Source organism: Typopeltis vanoorti, chromosome 25, assembly GCF_054136105.1.
Source record: "Typopeltis vanoorti isolate ZY-2024b chromosome 25, IOZ_Tvanoo_1.0, whole genome shotgun sequence".
NCBI classification, from domain to species: domain Eukaryota; kingdom Metazoa; phylum Arthropoda; class Arachnida; order Uropygi; family Thelyphonidae; genus Typopeltis; species Typopeltis vanoorti.
Window position 1 is genome coordinate 44,732,294 of NC_143573.1, and position 25,067 is coordinate 44,757,360.

The window sequence follows — 25,067 nt, forward strand, 5'->3', positions numbered from 1 at the left end:
CATAATAATAATGTATTCATTGAGGATGAGTGGACCTTGTGATGCCCATGAGGACAATCCCCATACCAGGATACTGTAACCACTGGTTTGTTTTATGGCCAATTATGTAGTCTGCTTAGGTAGAAAAAAGGATAGGTGTTCATAATGTTTTGAACTTGTGTGTATTAGCAAGGGGGTCATCTCTGGAAGTTATGAAAGTTTAGATGACCATTGAAAGATTGGTCTTCTAAACTGTTCTTGTTAATATACACTCACAGTTAAATCATATATTATGTTTTTATATTTATTATTATTGATTATAATATTATTTCTCCATCAAGCATTTAACATATATATCAGCTACTTTTTCAAGTCAGTTAACTTTAAGATGATCAATATTGACCCCCCCCCCCCCTACATTCGGCATCCCTCGATTAGACTATTGCAGGGTCAAAAAAAGAATCAAAATGATATGTTGTAATAACTTTGGCTGGATGGAATTTTATAAAATTTGGTATTTTGGATCTCTGTTAAAATTTGTCAAATCATTTCAGTTTTATCTTGACTGGACTATTTGTAGTGGCAAAAACATGTAAAACAAGCCAAAAACAGGTTGCTGTGTCATAAACATATTGTATCTTTTGACCTGCTCATAGGATTTTTACATAGCATCCCTACTCAGTTTCACCACTTTGAATAATATAAAAAGAATGGAAATATCATTAATGGAAAAATTCAACTTGAAACAGTTTCAAACCATATGATAAGCCTAATGGAGATATAGTGTGATGCAGCAGACTGTATGATCATTATTTTTGTTTGTTATAATATGTCTGTGATTGTCTGTGAAAATGCTAGTGGTGGTGGGCAGTAGATGGCATTGGTGTAGATGATGCAGTTCACTATAGTTGGTGGATTGAGTGGTGCAGACGGAGAGTTGTAGAGGAGGTGCCATACCTCAATGAGTCTTTGGACTCTTTGCAGATGTCACGTAATAATAATAATAATAATTCTCTGTTTATTAGCATAATGATTTAAAATTATAAAATATTTCTTTCTCCCCTTTTTTCCCTATAATTAAACCATTTTTATTAGTAAGCTGATTTGAAATTATAATGATAATTCTTCCTTTGGTATTAATGATAATTTGGTATTTAGAATGACCATTAAAATGTGTTAAATCATTTTGGTTGGAACCATTTGAATGGTAAATTTAAAGAAAACAAAATTGTTTTATATATGCTAAAAAATAGCTCTGGGTTCAGTTGTTGTGATAATAAATGATGTCACTATAAAAGAATGCTATTATGAAATGCTCCTCTTCTACAGATTTTCTGTAATCATGTCTTTATATTTTTCAGTTTTTTTTCTTTCTTTCTTTCTTCTCTAAGACATTTTGTACATATTAATTAAATCTTCTTTTATACTTGCAAAACTACGAATCTGTATTTCCTGAACTCTGTCAATAATCTGTGTTCAAAACATGGAAATTCCAGTTAAGAAGGGGGGGGGGTATATAAGGAACTACAAGGCAGGTGATTATGATACATTTAAGAGGCAGCAGATGTAGAGAGGTAACAGGGGCAGACAAAATTGTTGAGCTACTGAGTGACCATTTTGCATGGGTATATCATCCAAGTGAAGACATTGTTATGGCAGAGGTGACAGGGACTGATGTGAGAACAGAGCTTAATGAATTGGATAACTTAGGCTATTCCAAAATCTGAATGCAAGTACAGCTGTGGGATTGGATGGGATATCAGCTCGTATTTTAAGAGAATGTGCAGGGGAACTGGCAATGCCTTCGACTAGGTTGTTTAATTTAAGTCTCAGCCCAGGCAAAGTATGAAGGGAGTGTAAGGAGGACAAATAATTCCTTTGCATAAAGGAGGATATGTCTGTGATAGCAAATTATAGACCAATCAGTATTTCAGGTAAAAGTACTGGAAAAGTTGGTCAAAAAGAGAAATGAGGAATAGATGGATAAGAATATGATGATCTGTGAGGGACAGCATGGCTTTGTGAAGGGTAGATCATACCTTAGTGATTAACTTTTTTTATAATAGGGCGATAGCTGAGTTTGGATAAAAGGAATGGCTACACGATGATACTAGTAGATTTTGCAAAGGTGTTTGACACCACATGGAACTCTATTATGCAAACTGCAACAAATGGGGATGAATATGAAAAAACTGGTGATATGGATAAAAGGGTGGCTGATGGACAGATACCACAAAATAGTGTATAGAGGAGTGGAAGACAGGTGCCACAAGGCTCTGTTCTTGAACCACTGCTGTTTAATTTGTAGATAAATGATATAGGAAATAATTTGAAGGGAGATATTCAGATGTTTACTGATGATGCAAAGTTGGGTAAGGTAATAGTAAATCAAGGTGATATAGAGGGTTTGCAGAATGATTTGAATAGACTAACAGTATTGGCAAAACATAATGGATGTCAATTTAATGTGTAAAAGTGTAAAGTTATACACTTTGAGATACAAAGATTACAAGCTGTGTCCCACATTGAAGGAATTATACTCCAGGGAATTGATGGAACCAGATAGTAAACAGAGAGTTGAATTTTATAGGCATATTGCTAAAATAGCTAGGGAAGCTCACAAGATTACTTGGTTATTGAAAAACACATTAACAAACAGAGATTAGGGAGTTATCAGAACTTTCTTTCAAAAGTTGTGACCAGGGATGAGTCTTAGTGCTACAGTTATGATCCAGAAACAAAACAAGCATAATGTCAGTGGAAACATGCAAATTCACTGAGATCCAAGAAGGCACATCAAGTTTGATCAAACTTCAAGAAAATGTTGATTTGTTTTTTTTGATGTGAATGGAATTGTATACAAAGAATTTGCTCCTCCTGAACAGACAGTGAACCAACATTTTTATCTCAACATTTTGAGAAGAATGTGTGATAGTGTGCGATGAAAACAGCCAGAAATGTGGAGTAGCATAGATTGGTTATTTGCACTATGACAATGCCCCAGCTCACACAGCCATGTCTGTCCAACAGTTCTTGACAAAAAACATGGTGGTTTTCCTATACCCTCCTTACTTCCCCATTCTCTCTCCATGTGACTTTTTTTTTATTCACACGGATAAAGAAAACCATGAAAGGGCAGTAATTCGTTGATGTGGACAAAGTGAAAGAAAAGTTACTGGTGGCAAAAAACATTATTATTATCATCAACTGACCTCCATGAAGTCAGAGACTCATCATGGGAGGTGCACAGTATTGCACACAATACTCATCCAACTGTGCCTTAAACTAATTCAATGTGTCTACATTCAACACACTCAGGCAATGTATTCAACTCGCCATGCAAAGAACCTATTCCTCACTCCTCTGCTCACACCTTCCTTATACAGTTTCTAATGATGGCCTCTTGTTCTGCCGCTCCTCCCATTCTATGAATAATCTCTTCCATGTCAACCTCATAACCCCTGACTAGCTTATGTCTCAATCATATTCCCCCTTTCCCCTATTCACGAGGCTTTGCAACTTACATTCTCTCAATCTGTCCTTGTACTCTACATTCCAAAGACCACTGACCACCTTTGTGAATCTTCTCTAGACTCTTTCCAACATATCCTCGTCACTATGAAAACCCCGGTGACCAAATCTGTGCACACTAATTCATTATGAGGCCTGATCAAGGCTTTGTACAATGGCATCATAATCTCTCTCTATTTCCACATTCCAGGGTCCTCCACATCATTGCCATTATCCGATGTGATGTGGGGTAACAACTTGTGCAATGTAGCCCCTGAATTTCAGGTCCTTGTCCACCATCACTCCTAGATCTCTCATCTCCTCTACTTCTGTTAAAGTTTCCCTACCAAGTGTATACTTTGCATCCCATTGTTGTTGCTTACCAAATTTAAACATTATACTTTGCAACATTGAACTAACAGTTCCACTTACCTACCCATTCATACAATCTATTCTAGCCCTCCTGTAAGGTCATAACATCTCCTTGACTCTGCATTGCTCTCCCCAATTTTGCATCATCTGCAAAAGCTGCATATCACCAGTTAAAACCCATTCCAATATCATTAATATACAAATTGAACAACAATTGTCTCAGAATTGACCTCTGCAACACACAACTAGTGACCTTCCTCTTTCGGGATACTGCACCCCCATATACAACTTTCTGATACCTATCCCTTGGAACTTGTGCTGTTGTAAGACTTATTAAATAGGAATGCTACTGCCAATTCTTTGAAACGTTCCCTTAAGATGCACGGTGATATGTCACTGTGCATCTTAATCCTATCTTATTCCTATCTTAATATGAATCCTATCGGTTCATTGACATCAAGGTTATTTATTTCCTCAAATACCTCTTGCTTATTCACAATTAAGCCATCCTCTCCTGTGTCTTTTACACTTAAGTTCCTCATGATTCCACCCTGATCAGGATGAAACACCCTTATAAATTTATCACTGAATATATCAACAATGTCTTCTGCAGCAGTTAACATTCTACCATTTTCATCCATTAACATCGTCTTACCATGATCATTCTTCTTTCTACTTGCTACATATCTCAAAAACTCTCTAGGTTTCTTCTTTGCCTGATTTGCAAATTTCTGCTCATACTGCACTTTTGTTTTCCTTATTAACTGAGTCACTCTCCTGGCTTGTTCTTTATACTGTTCATGTAACTGATTATTGCCATCATTCATCTTGTACCCTCCAAAGTACCTTCTTCTTCCAGATTTCATGCTTAAGCTCTTCATTCATCTATTTTACAACTACTTATTCAGCCTTTTGATCTTCAGAATACATTCACACATTGATGCTGTTATGTATTTCTTTATCAGTTCCCAAGCAGCATTTATTTCCTTACTGCTTAACTCCTCATTCCATGGCATAGCTCCAAGCTGTCTCCTAAGCTTGTTATAATCACCAGCCTTATAATTCTACATATATCCTTTCCTCAAAAAAGTCTGCATATGGCTAACCATAACCCAGGTGATGACTGTCACCAACTGCAGGAAAGTGTGAAACCCCACCACAGTTACATGAAATGATTAGATCTAAAACTCTCAATCGTGTGCACTCCTTTACATGCTGCCTGAGATCATTATCTCTCAATAAATTCGTTGTTTGTACATTTCTTCATCACCACTCTCTACATTTCCAGGCCTATAGTAACATCCAACTAAATATGTCTTCCTGTCAAGCTCTACTTTACACCACACTGTGAACCATTGCCACTGTTTCCCTCTTTCATATATACTGGTACCTTAGTTCCAGAACTCTTTCTAACAGTGGAAAAAGAAAACATTGGAACAAGTGCATTGACTCACATGGAGAGTACTTTGAAGGAGACTAGAATATGGTATTATTTATTTAAATTTTTTAAAAAAAAAGTTATTTTTGGGTATCCCTTCATATATTAATGCTGTAACATTCCTTCACCAATGAAATGTCTGTTATATCACCTCTTTTCCATATCTCTCGACTAAACTCTGCAATTTGCATTTCCTCTCCCTCTTTCTCTCTCTCTCTCCATAACTAGTATTCCAGAGTCCTGATATTGGCTCAATCACATTTCTCTGAATTGTTCCGAGAGTTTCCTCATTATAATGAAGACAAGTAACTATACATTGAATAACCCCCCCCCCCACACACACACACACAGTAGTCAGTGTGGTGTCAGTAACCTGATATAAAATCATTCTCAGAGTTCCCCTCATTATAATGAAAACAAGTAACTATACATTGACCCCCCCCCCCCCTCCCAGATACACACACACATAGTAATCAGTAACCTGGTATGAATATTTAAATATAACAATTATCACTCATGTTTTTTTTTTTTTTTTTTTTTCAAAGATGAAAACAGACTTCTAGGAATAATAATTCACTAACATTTTAGTAAGGATATGAGATATGCACATACATTCAGGTACAACAGCAGACATACCCACACATGCCCTTAGAGGATATCAGTAGCTTACAGTCCTGATAAATTCTTTGGGCATGTGTGCGGATCTTGATCGGAGAAGAATTTTAAGTTTGGGTGATTTTGTAGAGGGGGAATCCATTAGCTAAAAAATTAATACACTTTATATTCTTCTCTCATATCTGACACTCTCCAAAACTCAGAACACAGAAAAAAAAACAAAAAAAACATGTGATCCCTTATATTCAGGATATACTTCTTTCAAACCTTACCACAAATTGGCTACCCATTATCTGTTTGCAAAAAGATCCTCTCTATCCCCTAGACCAGGGTTTCCAAACTTTTTGATCAGAGACCCCCCCACCCAAGTAAAAATTCAGTAATAACAGAGACCCCCCCCCTCAAAAGCAATAAGCTTCAAGTTAATATATTTTATATACAAATTTTTTATAAAATGTATCCAATTATGATTCGCAACGCATATTAAAAAAATTAATGAAAACTAATACTTACTGCATGTCTAATGTGAAGGATTAGGTTGACGTGCTTTTAGAAGAGAGGAAACATTTGATTTGTGATTTGTTACTTTTTAATCTTAGATCTCCATTATTTTTGAGATCTAATCGATTTCTTGTATGAATGAATGTATGAATTTGGAAGGCCAATAATAAAGGCTCAACAGTTTTATACAGTTTGAGATAGTTTTCAATAATATTTTTACTTCCCAAAATCCCCTGAAACATTCTTTGGAGTGTAGTGATTTAGCTTTTAGGTCCATCTTCATTTGAATAATTTCTGCTTGCAAATCCAGATCCAAATCATTCCTATCATCCTCAACATCAAATGGAGACGTAATCCATTCTGGAACTTTCATATCTTTGAGATCCTTGAATCTATTTATCTATTCTATATAAATCTATAGTGGTTGTTTTTTGAAGTTAGTGCTGTTACGATATTATGTATTTTGTTTACCGAGAAGACGGGGAAGATGCATAACGGTGGAAGACAAGACGAAGCTAACTTTTCATTATTGTATTTAGTTTTATTTAATTTTATTTAGCGTACTTAATGTTTTGTTTTACTTGTAATTGTTTATACTTTTTGTATTTCTTTATACGTCCTAATGCTTATTTATCGTTTATTTTTGAAACTATTTTGAATAATTAACGATTACGCTAGCAGTCCCTCGGCAGTAACGAATGATGGTGGATTCAGCTGCAGACGCAAATGGCATGTCGCCAAGTCCTCTGCCATTTAGGCACTCTATTATAAGCAATATAAGGGAGTTTGTGGCATGCAGTATTTGCGGCATGTAGGTGTCGCGGGAATTGGATATCCGGCTTGTGAGAGAGGATGGGATGCATGTGTGTTTAAAGTGCAGGCAGTGGGAGGAAATAAATGCAGCAGATATCTCAATAAATAACCTTGTTGCTCCAGGAACAGGGAAATGAATACAGGAAGACGAATAGTGTGATAGGAGAGAATGAAGAAAAAAATGTGAATGAGAAAATAATAGTTGATAGTGTAGAAGGCATGAGTGACTGTGAAAGTTTAGATGGTTTTGTTTGGGAGAGTGAATTTTGATTTAGAGTGACTGACCTGCAGAGGGAGATAGAGGAGGTGGAATGCCTTGGGAGAATTATAAGTATGAAAGATGAGATTAGAAGAATGGAAGAGATAAATGTAAGGCAAATCAGAGTAGGGGGGGGAGAGAGAGTTTTGGGAATGATAGGTGAGGAGAGAAATTTGTGAATGATAAAAGAGGAGAGAATGGAAATGGAAATGGAGAGAATGGAAACAGGAGAGAGGGGTATGGAAGTGCTAGAAGAGGAGAGAATGGAAACAGTAGGAGAGATGGAATGAGAGAACGGTATGGGAATGCCAGAAGAGGAGAGAATGGAAACAGTAGGAGAGACGGAATGAGAGAACGGTATGGGAATGCCAGAAGAGGAGAGAATGGAAACAGTAGGAGAGACGGAATGAGAGAGAGTTATGGCGGTGCTAGAAGAGGAGAAAATGGAATGAGAGAGAGAGGTATGGGAGTGCTAGAAGAGAAGCGAATGGAAACAGTAGGAGAGACAGAATGAGAGAGAGGTATGGGAATGCTAGAAGAGGAGAAAATGGAAACAGTAGGAGAGAGGGAATGAGAGACAGGTATGGGAATTCTAGAAGAGGAGAGAATGGAAACAGTAGGAGAGATGGAATGAGAGAGAGGTATGGGAATGCTAAGAGGAGAGAATGGAAACAGTAGGAGAGATGAAATGAGAGAGAGGCATGGGAGTGCTAGAAGAGGGGAGAATGGAAACAGTAGGAGAGATGGAATGAGAGAGAGGTATGGGAATGAAAGAAGAGGAGAAAATGGAAACAATAGGAGAGAGGGAATGGTAAGAGGTATAATGTATGGGGACTCAATAATCCGTGGTGTTCAAGATAGGATGCGTGAGGAGTGTTTGCCAGGAGGAACGATAGAAAGGGTGGCTTTGCCAGTTAAGAGAGGTGAAAGGGTGGATGAGATGATTGTGATGGTGGGAACAAATGACTTGAGTGGTGGTGTAAATAAGGCAGTGAGAGATATGAGATTCTTTCTTGAGGTGGTATGAAAGAAGACACAGAGAGGAAAGATAGTGTATGTGTTGCCTAGGTACGATAATGACAAACCGAGCAGAACAGCAGTAACATTAAATGACATAATAGCTAGAATTTGTGACAAGAGAGGTCTGGAATATGTGGATGCTTGGAGTGCGTTTGAGGACAGAGAGTAATTGTACAAGAAACTGCTTACATTTTAATGAGGAAGGACGTAGGCATCTGGAGAGATTGCTGTTCTAAAAGAGTCAGTGTGTCCCAGGGAGGTTGGTAGCAGGGGCGGCCTCTTGTGGGAATGGGTACTTGGGAGAAGGGGGGACAACATCAGGTAACACTGAGCCCAGTGGAGTCTAGAGGGGATAATGCTGGGTATAGAAACAACAGTATTTATATACTATATACTAATGCTAGGAGTATCCGGAATAAGGGAGAGGTATTGGTGGCGCAGGTAGCATCAGCCTGGCCAAAAATTATTGGGATCACTGAGACGTGGTTGACAGAAGAGGATATAATAACAGGAATAGAAGTCGCTGGGTACAGCATTTTTTGGCAGGATAGAAAGGGAAAGCATGGTGGTGGAGTACTGCTTATGATCAGTGACAACCTATGTCCTCTAAGAGTGGAGACTTTGGAAGGCAGTGACACTAATGATTTTGAAAGCATATGGTGTTGAGGTAGAGGTGGGCAAGACAGGATATTTAGTGGGGTGTTGCTACAGACCCAGGAGTACAGAGGGTGGGGACCAGAAAATATTTAGACAGTTGAGTTTGGCAAGTGCAAGAAGAATGATTGTAATGGGAGATTTTAACTACAGTAATATAAATTGGGGAGAGGAAAATGCATATAGCAATAAGGGAGTAGAATTTCTAGAATTCTTGAGAGACAAATGTCTTAGGCAACATGTAAAAGAGGGAACAAGAGGTTTAAGAGTTTTGGATTTGGTTATAGCATCAGAGGAGTTGATAATAACCGAGATGACATCTCTCCCACCAGTTGGAGAAAGTGACCATATGGTTTTGACTTGGAAAATAAATAGACATGCAGTAGTATCAAAGAGACGGGAACGTATGTGGAATTATAAGGCAGGTGATTATGATAGTCTAAGACGTCAACTTGGGGAAGTTTCATGGAAGGAGGAATTGGAAGGGCGGGATATCATTAGTGCATGGGAAATTATGAAAGAATATTTGTTAGTAGCAATGGTAAGTTGTATACCACGAGTGAAGAAGAGGACACAATTTGGAGTAAAGTGGATGACAAACAATATTAAACAGGAATTGCACGTGAAAAAGAGGCCGTGGAAGAGATATAAGGAGACAGGTGAAGAGAAGATGCATGAAGAGTATAAGACACAGGCCAGAAGAGTGACTAGTATGGTAAGGAAGACGAAACTGGAATATGAGAGGAGATTAGCCCTAAGATCCAAAGAAAATCCTAGGGAATTTTTTAGATATGTGGCCAGTAGGAGGAGAAATGAATGTGGAAGAATGATATTGTGTGATAAAAATGGGAATAGAGTGACTGATGCAGTGGACATAGTAGAAGTGTTCAATGAACATTTTATTGGAGTATTTCATCCTGGAGGAGTCAGTTTTAATGCTTGAGGGATAGGGCAGGTTCGAGGTTTAGAGGTACACTAGGAGAGCGTATTTCAAATACTGAGTACTCTGGATGTCAGTAAAGCTGTGGGATTGGATGGTATTTCACCACGAGTTTTGAGAGAATGTGCTAGGGAACTGACAGTGCCTTTGATCTGACTCTTCATTGAAAGTCTGGCTGCGGGAAAGGTGCCCATGGAATGGAAGGAAGGTAAGATAGTGGCATTGCATAAGGGTGGTAGCAGACTGGATGTGTCTAATTACAGGCCAGTTTGTGTCATCAGTAGTTAGTAAGATCTTGGAGAAAGTAGTGAAAGACCGTATACAGCATTGGGCAGATGAGGGTAATGTTATCTGTGAGAGTCAACATGGATTTGTGAAGGGCACTCTTGTTTTAGCAATATGCTAGCCTTTCATAATAAAGTTACAAGAGAATTAGATGAGGGAAAGGCATATACTGCCATTTTCCTAGACTTAGCAAAGGCATTTGACAGGGTGCCACATGATAAGCTGATATTTAAGTTGCAGCACATGGGTTTTGAGTGTCAGATTGGTCAACTGGATTCAGGATTGGCTGTCCGATAGGTATCAGAGAGTTGTGTATGGTGGGACAGTTTCAAGGAAGCAGAGAACTACAAGTGGGGTCCAACAGGGCAAGTACTGGGACCTTGCAAGGGGATATTCAGTTGTTTTCAGATGATGCGAAGCTGGAAAGGATTATTAGTAATAGTGCAAATGCGGCAGCCCTGCAAGAGGATTTCAATAAGCTAGATAGATGGGCAAATGAATGGGGGTGACGGTTTAATGCAGCAAAATGTACGGGCTTGAGGATTGGGAAACATCGATGTGACACTGCATACTCTATGGGAGGAGTTATACTGGAGGAAGTAGGCGAGACAAGAGATCTGGGTTGATGATTGATAGAAACCTGGAATTTATGGGACATATTGCAAAGGTGGTGAAGTTAACACAGAGGATTGCTGCAATAGAAAGACATTGACCTGCAGAGATAAAACAGTTATCATTCCATAATAAATTTAGTTTAATCCTTTATCTCAGCGAGAGCAAACAAAGTTTGCACCTGAAAATATCTTCAGGACTCTCACTGGGATAAAGGATTAAACTAAATTTATTATAGTCTAACCTAGTGAAAAATAAACTTTCAACATCTTTCTCTAAATCCAGAGTAATTTAATAAAAAAAGGTGGCAATCCTTTCAGCAACTCCTATAGGTAAAGATGACCTGCTACTGCTTCTGCCTGGTATCTCCAACTCTGGGCCTGGCTCCCACTGAAGAGACCTCAGTGAAAGTCGAAACTAGTCTGGGTAGTGGCCAGTCCCTTAATGCATTACAGTATACATATCCACACGGAGATGTGTTTTGCATTATGGGAGATACTGGGATAAGAGTGTTGGTAGCTTGCTCCACCTTTGCTACGAGTTGCCTGGTGTTGTACTATCTTACCTGGGTAAGATAGTACAACACTATATTCAGTCCTGAAGATATTTTCAGGCGCAAACTTTGTTTGCTCTCACTAAGATAAAGGATTAAACTAAATTTATTATATTCTAACCTAGTGAAAAATAACCTTTCAACATCTTTCTCTAAATCCAGAGTTAGTTAAAAAAAGGTGGCAAACCTTTTGGCAACACCTATAGGCAAAGATGACCTTGCTACTGCTTCTGCCTGGTATCTCCAACTCTGGGCCTGGCTCCCACTGAAGAGACTTCAATAAAGGTCGAAACTAGTCTGGGTAGTGGCCAATCCCTTATTGCATAACAGTATACATATCCGCAAGGAGATGTGTTTTGCATTTTGGGAGATACTGGGTTAGGAGTCTTGGTAGCTTGCTCCACCTTTGCTACGAGTTGCCTGGTGTTGTACTACTTACCCAGGTAAGATAGTACAACACTATATTCAGTCCTGAATATATTTTCAGGTGCAAACTTTGTTTGCTCTCACTGGGATAAAGTATTAAACTAAATTTATTACAGTCTAACCTAGTGAAAAATAAACTTTCAGTTATCATTCCGTTGTATAAGACCCTGATCAGACCACACTTGGACTATTGTTCTCAGATTTGGTCCCCAGGATTTGAAGGGGATAAATTAACTGAACTGTGGAAAGGTAGAAAGGCAGATAACAAAGATGGTTTCATGACTGTAGAATGATAGTTATGAGGATCGGCTGAGGGAATGTGGACTGCAGAGTTTGGTGGATAGAAGATGGAGAGGTGATATGATTGAGACTTTTAAACTGTTGAGAGATTGTTACAGGGTTGACACTGGGGAGTTCTTTCACTTGGTTGAACAGCGGGAAGGAGTGATGACAAGAGGCCATCCCTGGAAGTTACGAAAGGAAAGTGTGAGCAAGAGGGCGAGGAGTGGTTTCTTTGCATGGAGGGTGGTTGAACCATGGAATGTATTGCCTGATGGAGTGGTGAGAGCGAGAACAGTCAATGAGTTCAAGGAGTGGTATGATAGACTTTGTTTCTTGGGGGGGGGACCTCCTCTCGATGAATCTTGATAGTCTTTGTGTTTCTTAGGAAGGACCTCCCACGATGAGTCTTTTGACTCCACGGAGGCCCTAATGATAATAATATTACTAAATATTATTATTATTATGAATAATAATAATATTTAGTAATATTAATAATAATATTAATAAAATAAAATAATTATTATTTTATAATAATAATAATAAAAGATTTTTAAATCAGTGTCTTGTTCTAAAGATGACATGTTTGGAGAGAAGTGAAAATTTCTATGACCCAGTGAAGTTTTGAAGAGCATTAATTTTTTTTGAAATCTCAAAATAATTGTACAATTCTGTATAATTGTAGTGTCTTTGCCTTGCAGGTGTTTTTTTTACACTTTTTGTTTCATTACTGGGAGAAGGCACAAACGTGAAATTTAAATATTCTACCAAATATTGACAACTTCTTTTTTGCATCAGACATGATCATTAGGAGTTTCCTGTAAGCAATTATTTCAACTCAATTGGAACTCTTGCTAAAATAATTATTTTAAAGAAACTATTACAACAAAATAAATAATTCACTTCCAAACACTGCAGGATGAAAATATCTATTGCCACTAAAAATAGCACTATAGTTTGATGACAGTAAAAGAAAACCAAGGACCATGCGAATGAAAATCTGCTTGGACACTAACTAAAACAATTTATTAATGTTTTCAAGGGCACTTAGTTGATGTGCTGCCAGATGAACGAGGATAAGCCAATTTTGCTGGCTGCTGAGTTAATGACTTGTTTTGTACACTAAGACCCCTAATTCTAGATTTCTAGAATTATCTCTATGAGGAAATATTTCTTTAAAGACCCCTAAAATAACCTTACTAATCCTGACTGGCTTTATTAGGAACTAATGCCCCCCCCCCCCTCAAACTTTCCCAAAGACCCTGGGGGTTGCTACTGACCACTTTGAGAATCCGTGTCCTAGATAATTCTGTTATTTACAGTAGTCTGTGCTCTTGCAAACTACCATATTTTGATCAAACTGGAAGAACAGCTAATATTTAAGTGGATAAACATAGGAAATAAAATACACCCAATATCTATACTACAGATGCTCTGGAGTATTGACATAGATCACCAGATTCAGTGGGGAAAAATTTCTGTACTATATGCATGCAATATATTCTGTTATATACTCTAAGTTTTGAAATTTACTACATTTCTACAGCATTTTCCTAACCTCAGTAAATATGTCTTTCTCGCTCTACCAAAAATCTTAGTCTGTCATAATGTCTGTATATATATGTGTGCATGTTTTTATGGATCTGAATGTGTGGATATATATACATTTCTTTTCTACGTTGAACAATCAAGATCCCTTTACCGCACTGTTGTGTGTGTGTGTGTGGGGGGGGGGAATAAGGAGAACCAATTTGTGGAATGTTGAGGAATGCCATTTTGAACTCACTTTGTGTTTGCCTTTCTGCTATTGCACCTATATCCTTTTGCCTATGCCTTGGTGATAGCAGGTGATAAAGGACAAAATAGTGGCTAATAACTAAATAAAATCTAGTTAATTATTATCCCTAAACATCTGTCTCTGCCTTTAAATAAAACTATGGATATATGGTATGATAAAGGCCATGTACAATGGTACAACCACCTCTTTCTCATTCCAGGATATCATCATAACAGCAATACATGGTAAGGGCTTTGCAACACACATTATCTTTGAACTTCAGGCCTCTATTAACTATTGTTCTTGAATTTAATATACCTATTGGATCATAGTTCCACCTTGCATTTATTAAAATGATAGCCTCACTCAGCCATCCAAACTAAAAGTCTAATTAAATCTTCCTGAAGGGACTTGACATCAGTAACACTCCTTATAGCTCTCTTCAACTCTGCATTATCAGCAAGCAACTGAATATCTCTTGATAAGAATAATCATGATTAGAATCAGGAAGTATTTGAATTATCCGAAAAGTTTGGTGAATTGAGTGGTATATATCAGTTTAACATGTCTCAGTATATGGATTTGATCCTTGTGATCCACATGTGGAATCATGCATAATCTATTGGTAGAACTATGCTCGACGAAATCAAGGAGGAAATTGATCCTGTCATGATGGTGAATAGAATTTGAAGTTTGGGAGGACGCATTGCAGAGGTGGTGAAGATGACCTATTGCAGCCAAGGACTGCGTCAATACTGAGAAGAATGTTGACTGGATGGGGGGGGGGGGGTATAATGACCTGATCAGATCAGATCTGGTTGCTGGGATTTGAAAAGAATGAAAAACTTTAGTTACAGAGGTGGATAACAAAAATTATATCAGGACTGTGGAATGTTGGTTATGAGGACAGATGGAAGGCACATAATCTGCAAAGTTTAGCAGATAGAAGATAAAAGGATGATATGATGGAGGCATTTCAATAGTTAGGTGTGTTTAGTAAATGGACACTCAGAGAGAGAGAGAAGAATGGAATAAGGAACAAGGGCTCCTTGAAAAGTGGTAGTTGCATGGAATACATTTCCTGAGAGGATGGTGAATGTATAGAGAGTGACTGAGTTTAATGAGTGGTAGGGTATAATACAGTGGACTTCGTAGTATCTCAAGTGGATCTCCTGCAGTGAGTCTCATGACTTCATGATGGTCCTACAATCATAATAATAACATTTTTGGCCTAGTATTAAGGCCATCATTGATGAAACAATTATGAAAAATATAAAGACTGTGATTGATACCAATTAAATATTTTTGTTATTTCTTCACCTTACATTTCATTGGGTATTTGTAGGCTATCTAAGTACTCTGTCCTTAAATTTAAGACAGATCATATAGTTGAGTTGTCAGCCTGGTTGGCCAAGTGATTAGTGTATCCACTCTCCATCCAAAAAGCCACGTGTTCTAATCCCGCTGTGGCATGGATGTTTGGGATTGTCTGTGAAAATACTAGTGGTGGTGGCTGCATTGGTATAGTTGGTAGTTGTGGTTCACTGTGTGGATTAAGTGGTGGAGACAGAGAGTCCCTCAATGAGTCTTTGGACTCCTTGGAGTGTCACGTAATAATAATAATAATAATAATATTCTGTTACGTTCATCTAATCTCTTATTATTGTTATTAAAATCTCTATAAAGTGAGAGAAAAGGTCTCACTCAACCAATAACATATCAAACTCCTTTCTTCTTCATGAAGCATTCACACTTGCCCGCCTACCACACTCCATTTAAAAAATCTACTCCTCATTCTCTTCCTCATTACCACATCCTTATACAATTTCCAGGAATGACTTTTCATTCTTTCTTTCTCCTCCATATTAATCCTGTAAAATTTCCTCATGAACTCATATTTCTCTATCATGTTTCTTGTCTGCTTATTCATCAAACTGCAATTTGAATTTTCTCAACTGTTCCTTATAACCACTATTCATAGTTCTTATACTGGCTAGTTATTCACTAGACTGTCTCCAAAGTTACTCATCACAGTGGAAATCAAGATGGTCAATTTGTGCACAATCACTCACTTATTTCTATTGGTTAGTGCCCTTCTTATTACTGTAGCAATACAGTGTGTAGTTTTTGCAACTCTTACATGGTACCCTTTGAATGTAAAGCCCCTATTGACAATCACACACAGATGAATTTCATTCTTTCATATTTTACACAGCTTTATACCTCTGGACAAAATCCTGGATGACAGTATGTGCATACTCTATTTTGCCAAATTCTAATTACTGATGTGCTCAAATCATTTTGAAACTATAGTAGATACAATTATAAGTGAAATATATATTTAATGCATTTATTTATATATGTTACGGTTAAAGTGATAAATCTGGTTATTATTAACAATTACCGGTTAAAGTGAATAATTCCTAGAGGAGTCTGGGCAGTGTAATAAAAACATGTTTATAGATTTTCATTCTCAATAGAAATTATAACAGCTTAGGTTAGTTTATAATGAAAAAAGTAAGGAAGGTACTTCTTTTGCACTCAATGAAATCGGAAATCAGAAATCATTATAACCTAACCTAAACTAACTTAACCTTTATCGGTTGGAAATCATTATAAATGAAACTAACCTAACCTAACCTTTATTGGTTAGGTTAGTTTATAATGAAAAAAGTAAGGGAAGTACTTCTTTTGCACTCAATGAAATCAGAAATCATTATAAACTAACCTAAACTAACCTGGATGTCGCATGTCGAACCAGAGTGTAGTCGTAGTTTGTCGTGGGCAGATTAATGGGGATGAAAGATGAATGTTGTTGTGGGCCGAGCTTAATGATTGCGGGCAGATAAATGGGGATAACAAATAAAAGTTGTTGTGGGAGATGAATTGGGATAATAAATAAATCAGAGAAGAACTGATGAGTGTTTTTCTTCGTTGATGAGGAAAGAGGTACAGCAGCGACGTTTATCTGTAATCCTCATTCATCTGCCCACAACAACTTTTATTTATTATCCCCATTTATCTGCCCGCAATCATTAAGCTTGGCCCACAACAACGTTTATCTTTCATCCCCATGAATCTGCCCACGTCAAACTACGACTACACTCTGGTTCAACATGCGACATCCAGGTTAGTTTAGGTTAGGTTAGTTTATAATGATTTCTGATTTCACTGAATGCAAAAGAAGTACTTCCTTTACTTTTTTCATTATAAACTAACCTAACCTAACCTAAGCTAACCTAACCAATAAAAATTAGGTTAGTTTGGGTTAGGTTAGTTTATAATGATTTCCAACCGATAATCATTATAAACTAACCTATCGGTTAGTTTATAATGATTTCTGATTTCATTGAGTGCAAAAGAAGTACTTTCCTTACTTTCTTCATTATAAACTAACCTAAGCTGTTATAATTTCTATTGAGAATGAAATATAAAACCTATAAACATGTTTTTATTATTTTTATTACATTTACCAGACTCCTCTAGAAATTATTCACTTTAACCAGTAATTATTAATAATAACCGGATTTATCACTTTAACTGTAACATATATATATAAATATATATGCATTTATATTATGCTTATTATTCTTTAAAGTTTTAACTGTTCTTAAATGATTTCATTTTTGTCTTTAGAGAATCTGGAGTCATGGCATATAAAACAGATGAACTGGATGAACCTGAAAAGATTTCAGTGACTCAAATTGCTAATATTGATGGTAATGATTCTTTCAATTCTGAAGATGATGTTTATATAGTTAATAATAAACTAAGCATGGATCATTTTGTAGGAATTCACAGTTCAAGTAGTAATGAAGAAAGAAATGAAACAGAATTTATTAGGGAAAGTGGAGATGGTATGGAGAATAATGATCATTGTTCAGGTATTCAACACTGGAATGGTAAAGGAAAAAAATTATTCATTGAAAAACATGATGATACAAAAGAATTCATACCACAGAAAGAAAACATGGAGATAAGGAAACATGAAGATTTTAAACCTAATTTGTTGGAAGAAATTTTACAGTATACTGAGAAAAGGAGCTATACAAGTGATGAAACTGATAGCAGTCTGAGTTCAGAAGACTACAAAAGCTTGAAGACAGTGTCCTCAAAATTAGGTAATTATACTTAAACTGCATTATATTTAAGCTGTATATCGGTAACTACTTAATACTTTATCATTATGTAACACCTCTAAGGAGCCAAGGATTCATAAAGGGAGGGCACTCTACTCTGCAACTCTCCATCTCCACCACTTAATCCACAAACTACATAACATAGAATGCAAATACCATCATCATCTACACACAAATGGATACCATCTATGCCAGGTATCCATTTCCACAACACCAGATGTCCATTTTTTTTAAATAATAAAACCTGTTCCTATTTGTGTTATTTCTTCCATAAAGTAAAATTTTTTTTCTTCAAATTACCATTTCCCACCCACATTGAATTGTAATTTCCTGCTGTATTAATTTCATATCGATTTAAATCATTTATAAATTCTAGGAGTTCTTTTGTTCTATATAATTTCTCATGCTTCCAGAACATTTTCATTGTCCATTATTCTGCAGCATCAATGTTCATTTTTACATCTTGTGTACATAAGATGTTCATTTTGTACATAAGACAGATATCGCTTAAGCTGCCAGCTCTCATTTTAAACTACTGTCCAATATGTGCTGCTCATTTATACAAAATTAGTCCATTTTAAAAGCAGATGTTAGAAGTTGAAGCATGTGCTTTCTATTCAGCAATATTTGAAATAATATTGCTGAAGAGAATAATATTCAAATAAATGAATAATATTTGAAACTCTTTTGCCATTTTCAGAGATTGTACTGTCATTCTGTAGTACAGTATTCACAACAACATTGTATAAGCACCGTATTTTTATTTTTTAAATTTTTTTAAGTCATTAAAAGTAAAGTACATGAATATTTATGCTTCAAAGATGTATATTTTTTATTATGACAATTTTTCCCTCTTGAATGGTTGTAAAATATAGCACAGTACCATAAATGGAGTAATGATTTAGATTATCTGACAACCTTACCCAAGAAACCAATTATTACACTTTATTTAAGATATCTAATAAGCAGGTGATACCAGGTTATTGGTTATACCAGGTATTGAAAACCACCTACAAGACATTTACAGGCATTAATGTCATAGAGGGATCCAAACTTCAGTCTCCAGGTTGGAAAGTAGAGATATTATCTTCTCCATCAACCAGAAGCTTATACGTTTGTGTAATGTAGATATCCTCATTTTTAAAATATTACCGAAAACTGTTTCCTGTCAGCTATCAGTTATAATATATAGCTCAGTGGAAGTGATGCTTGCATCCTCTGTGCTAGGCTGCCCAAAGATAAACTAAAAATTCAAATCCAATGGCTAACTGGATGAACTTATTCTAAGCCTTTTTTTGACTGGTTCTCAATTTAGTCAATCTCTGGCATGGGAAAGTGGGGTTTTTTTCTACCAGAAACTTAGGTTTTTCATCCTATAAACTCAAGAAGATGGACCATAGAACGCACATTACATATTTCAGAAAAAAAACATTTTCTGTTAGGGTTATGTACCAAGAGATGGCAGAACTTGTTTGCCTTTCTTTTCATTGACTTGCCACTTATAATCAGTGATAATCTTGGACCAATGATCTTCAATTGGCTACTGGTGGAGATTGAACTGACCACTCAATCTCCAAGAGCTACATAGGTTAAAAGGCCTCTCCTACTTCCCATAATGTGCATCTGTAGTGCAATTGGAAGAACAGCAGAACATTGTGCCCTTTGATTGGAAAAGACCTGGGTTCGATTCTCATCATGATGAGGAGAATCCTTATATGGGCTTTTTCAATTGAAGGTGAGTTAGCTAATCTTATATAGAGGTAGCAGGGTTTATTCTCCCAGAAACTTGGGTTCTTCATCCCATGTACAGACAAATTGGCCTTCAGAACACACACAATTTATAGACAAAAAATACTGTTGATGATGATGATGATGGGCTGTAGATGGCATTGATGGTACTAGTGTTATAGTAGGAGAATTAGTGGAGAGGATGAGATGTATTTAGCGAAGAAGAGTAGAGTACCCTCCTGTGATGAGTCCTTAGACTCACTGGAGGTGTTGCAATAATAATAATATAATGGAATAAAAGGTGTTAGCTGATCTCACACACACACATGCGCTAATTTTTGTTAATGAAGTATTAAGTGTTGTTCCTCAGAAGTTTTGAAAATATTTAAAGGCCAATGTTACCTACTTTTAACATTATCATTTAGTTAACAGTAATTAATTTAGAAAGTATACAGAATAGATTACTGTTGAAACATTAGTGATAATTATAATTATATTTATAATTATATTTATTATATAATTATATATTATAATAATATAATATAATAATATATTATATAATTATAAATATAATTATAATATTATAATATAATCCAACTATTATATTCTTGCTTCTTTACTTGGAAATGAGGAACCTGGCTTAGTACTTACAAGAGCCAGAATGCTTGTATCACGCAGTGAAATTGTTACATTTATTTATTTATTTATGCTTATGGCTACATGAAAACTGGTAAGTGAAAAGTACAATCACAATTTCCAGAAAACAAATGATGAAAATCTTAACATATAAAAGGTTCATTAACATATAAAGGGGTTCATTACATAAAAGGCACAACCTGTTTTCTAAGTCTTTCCTTTTTTTTTTAAATTATAAAGCAAAAGTAACTTGTCATAATTAAGCCAGGGACAATTATCGTCCTGCTGCACTAAGCATCTGCCAAAATTGTGAAGACAACACAAAGGCTCCTGGGAATGATGTGGAGGACACTGACATGTAGAAGTAGGGAGATTCTTATTCTGTTGTATAAGGCTTTGATTAGGCTACACATGGACTATTGTGTGCAGATTTGGTCACCTGGTTTTCAGAAGGATGAAGAGATGTTGGAAAGGATCCAAAGGAGACTGACTAAGGGGTAGTTTCTGACCTCTGGAATGTCGAGTATGAGGAAAGATTGAGAAGATGTAATTTGCAGAGTCTGGCAGACAACAGGAAGAGGGGGGGGGGGAAGATATGATAGAAACCTACAAGTTGGTAAAGGGTTGTTATAGGATCAATGCTGGAGAAGTTTTACAGAGAATAGTGGGAGATCAGGGGAGAACTGTATAAAGAGGGTGTGCGCAGATTTGATCACCTGGTTTTCAGAAGGATGAAGAGATGTTGGAAAGGATCCAAAGGAGACTGACTAAGGGGTAGTTTCTGACCTCTGGAATGTCGAGTATGAGGAAAGATTGAGAAGATGTAATTTGCAGAGTCTGGCGGACAGGAGGAAGAGGCGGGGGGAGATATGATAGAAACCTACAAGTTGGTAAGGGGTTGTTATAGGATCAATGCTGGAGAAGTTTTACAGAGAATAGTGGGAGATCAGGGGAGAACTGTATAAAGAGGGTGTGAGTAGGGGAGTGAGAGGCAGGTTTTTTTCATGCAGAGTTGTGAATGATTGGAATGCCTTGCCTGAGAATGTGGTGTCTGCAAAGAGTTTGAATATGTTTAAAACACGGTATGATGAGCTGTGTGTGTGAAAGGACCTCCCAGATGAGTCTTTGACTCCATGAGGTCTTGGGTGGTAATAATAATAATAATAATATGACAAGGCTGCATGTTCTCACAACATTTGAAATTAAAGATACAATATTTAATTATAACATATAAGAAATCTTTTAGGAGTAAATGTGAGTGTAAAGAACCTTCGAAGTACATACAGCAAACTCTCGCTATGGTGTAAAATGGTGAACTCATAAGGGACTAAATGGACAGCTGTTGTAGTAGGTTTTGTATAGTGGATTTTTGCAGATGGAAAAAATCATCTTTCATCAGGACAATGCACCTCCCAACAAAAGTGTTTTGGCAATGGGAAAATTAAGGGATCTGCACTATGAATTGTTGGAACATCCACACTATTCCTCAGATTCGGCTCCCTCTGAATTCTAACTCTTCCTCGCTGGTCAGCATTTTTCTTCAAATCAAGAGGTGATTGCAGCTGTAGAGGGATATTTGCAGATCTTACTGAGAATCACTACAGGGACAGGCTAATGGCATTGGAGCATCGCTGGAATAAATATATTAGTCTTAAGGGAGATTATGTTGAAAAAGAAAAATAATTTTGAAATTATAAATTCGTTTTTTCATTGTTAGGCCAAAAACTTTTCAGACCACCCTTGTATTTTGCATATATGCTATGTAAGTGACATTTACATACATCGGCATAAAAGTTTCTAATTCAGTGGCCAGTATATATGTATAAAGACATATAGCATACTTCATTTTGTTGATCACTAAACCAAAATGATTATATGAAAACGAATAAACAAAATTTTTGAAACCAAATATTTCACATACTGAAGACCTTGATAATCACACTTTACACAGATAAAAGATGTTATAAACGGAACAAAAGATATTCTTTTATTTTAAATGTTAATAAAAAGAATGCTCCTTATACTTGTATATCATTTTCCTTTAATGCCAATAATAAAATTTATATAACTATATTAGCCCACTAGGGGCACTATTTATTATTATTATTATTATTACACCTTCCATGGAGTTGACAGACTCACTGTTGGAGGGGGGGGGTTCATTCATCAGATCCTGACAACATATTTGTCATACAGAATCTAAAAATCCTTAACACTCCTTGCATTAACAACACATTCTAGTAATGCATTCCATTCACTGACAATTCTCCATGTAAAAAATCTACTCCTCACACCCCTCTTCACTACACTTCTACATAACTTCCTCTGGTTTTCCCCCTCTTACCTTTACTCTTTTAATAATCCCCTCTGGATTAATCTGATAAAATCCTCTCACTAAATTAAATGTCTTTATCATATCACCTCTTTTCCTCCTCTCCACTAAACTCTCTAATCCACATTTCTTCGACCTCTCTCCATAGCCAGCATTCGAAAGTCCCAACATTATCTTAATCACTCCCCTCTGGACCCTCTCCAAGTCTCCATATCACATTGAAAACCAGATGACCAGATCTGAACACAATAGTCCAAGTGGTCTGACCAGTACCACTTTCTTATCCCTACATGTTAGAGTACTTCTTATAGCAGCACTAGCAATATGCCTTCTAAACTTCAGTCTACTGTCAACCATCACTCCCAAATCTCTAATCTCATCCACTTCCTGCAGTATGGCACCATCAATACAGTACACAGCCTTATATTTCTGCACTCCAAAATGCAACACCTTACTCTTATTAATATTAAAACTATAACCCCACTCCTTTGTCCAAGTAAAAAGTTTATTTAAATCTTCCTGAAGGAAATTAATATCAGCAGTGCTACTTATAATTCTTTCCAGCTTTGCATCATCATCAGCAAACAACTGAAGATCCCCATCAGTCCACATGATATATTGTTTACAAACAAGTTAAACAGCAGGGACCCAAGAAGAGAACCCTGGGGCACACCACTGGTTACCCTCCTTTTTTGAGACACTGCTCTATCATACACAACCTGCTGGTATCATTCAGAGAGCCAAGCCTACTCTCAGTTGACATGCTTCAGCTTTTATTACTTAGTGTAGTGCCTATGTGCACATATTTTATTATATTTTGTTCCCTGATGATGGCATTTGACCTTGCCAAAATATTTAAAGTATTACTTAAATTTATTTTAGTTAATATATTAGGCTACATCATAATTTCCTTTAAAAAATATAATCATGAATAGCCAATGTATAAGCCTTACTACCCCGACCTGTATTGACAGTTTTGGAGGAAAACAGCTCAATCATTCTTACAAATTCTTTTTTTTTTATTATTTCTGATACTCCTGGCTGCATGAATTTTCATGGAAGGGCTATAGTCAAAAAATCTTTGTTAACAATGAATACGCATAACTTGTTACAGAGTTAGTCTGCTGGTCTCACTGCTTGGAATCATAATTGGTAGGTCTTACATTGAACAGATTTATATATCTCATAGTAGTTAGTTTTGCAGTCTGTACATGCCATGGCCCTTTCAGCATGACAATGCTTCATGTCTCAAAACAATGATTGTAAACATGAATTGAAGAGGATAACATCAGAATAATAGCATTCTCTTTATAGAAGAATATTATTATTCTCTGAATTCTATTCAAAGAAAAGTTGAGCTAATTGCACAGAGCCTTGTCGTCCTTCACTTGATAGTAGATCTGTTGGCTAAATTGGAATGCAGAATTAGGGCAAAATCAAGGCCAGGTTGCCGGCCTGGTTGGCCGAGTGGTTAGCATGTCTGCTCTCCAACCAAAAGGCTGCGGGTTCAAATCCCGCCATGGGCATGGATGTTTATGATTGTCTGTGAAAGTACTAGTGGTGGTAGTCGGTGGTAGATGGCATTGGTGTTAGGTAATGAAGGTTGGTGGAGTAGTGAGACGAAGAGTTATAGAATAGATGCCCTCCCTCGATGAGTCTTTGGACTCCCTGGAGGTGTGATATAATAATATACTAATGAAGGAGTGAAGCACAATACACTTACCAGAAATTAGTAGAAAGTCTCAATGATAGATTGAACAGTTATTATTGCCAATGATTGAATAACATGTTATTAATTTCTGTCAGTAAAAAAAATACATGTTTTGCTGTTTATATCTTCATATCTCTCACGACTTTAGTGGATAATTCCTTCTGATTAATGCTTTATAGCAACTTTATAGTAATTAAATTATATGTCAAAAGATTATCATTTATAATTTCTTGTATATTATTATCCTGTACACCCCTTGAGGGTACATGGCAGGAATTTGATGATGATGATGTATATTATTATTGTTTACAGATAACAGGTATGAAGATTACCTTATGAAACGAAAACAGCATGGTAAAAGTTATATCTTTTTTTATGTTTATAAATGTTATTATTATTTTGATAACCTCCATGGAATCAACAGACTCATCATGGAAGGCCCACTCAACCAGCAACATGTCTATCATAATGAGCTTTGAAGTTATTTA

General features: G+C 36.5%; 2 protein-coding genes across 2 annotated transcripts in view; both read left to right on the top strand.

Annotated features, from left to right (window-relative positions):
* LOC150092702 (uncharacterized) overlaps window positions 1-18,168 on the top strand; it is a 195,954-nt gene extending 177,786 nt beyond the window's left edge. Inside the window, exon 12 of the mRNA XM_090414261.1 lies at window positions 17,670-18,168. Within this exon, the coding sequence (XP_090270387.1) occupies window positions 17,670-18,168 (499 nt within the window). The remainder of the gene's footprint in view (window positions 1-17,669) is intronic.
* A 6,727-nt stretch (window positions 18,169-24,895) lies between these two features.
* LOC150092703 (uncharacterized) overlaps window positions 24,896-25,067 on the top strand; it is a 173,471-nt gene continuing 173,299 nt past the window's right edge. The window contains exon 1 of the mRNA XM_090414767.1: window positions 24,896-24,933. Within this exon, the coding sequence (XP_090270893.1) occupies window positions 24,915-24,933 (19 nt within the window). The 5' untranslated portion in view covers window positions 24,896-24,914. The remainder of the gene's footprint in view (window positions 24,934-25,067) is intronic.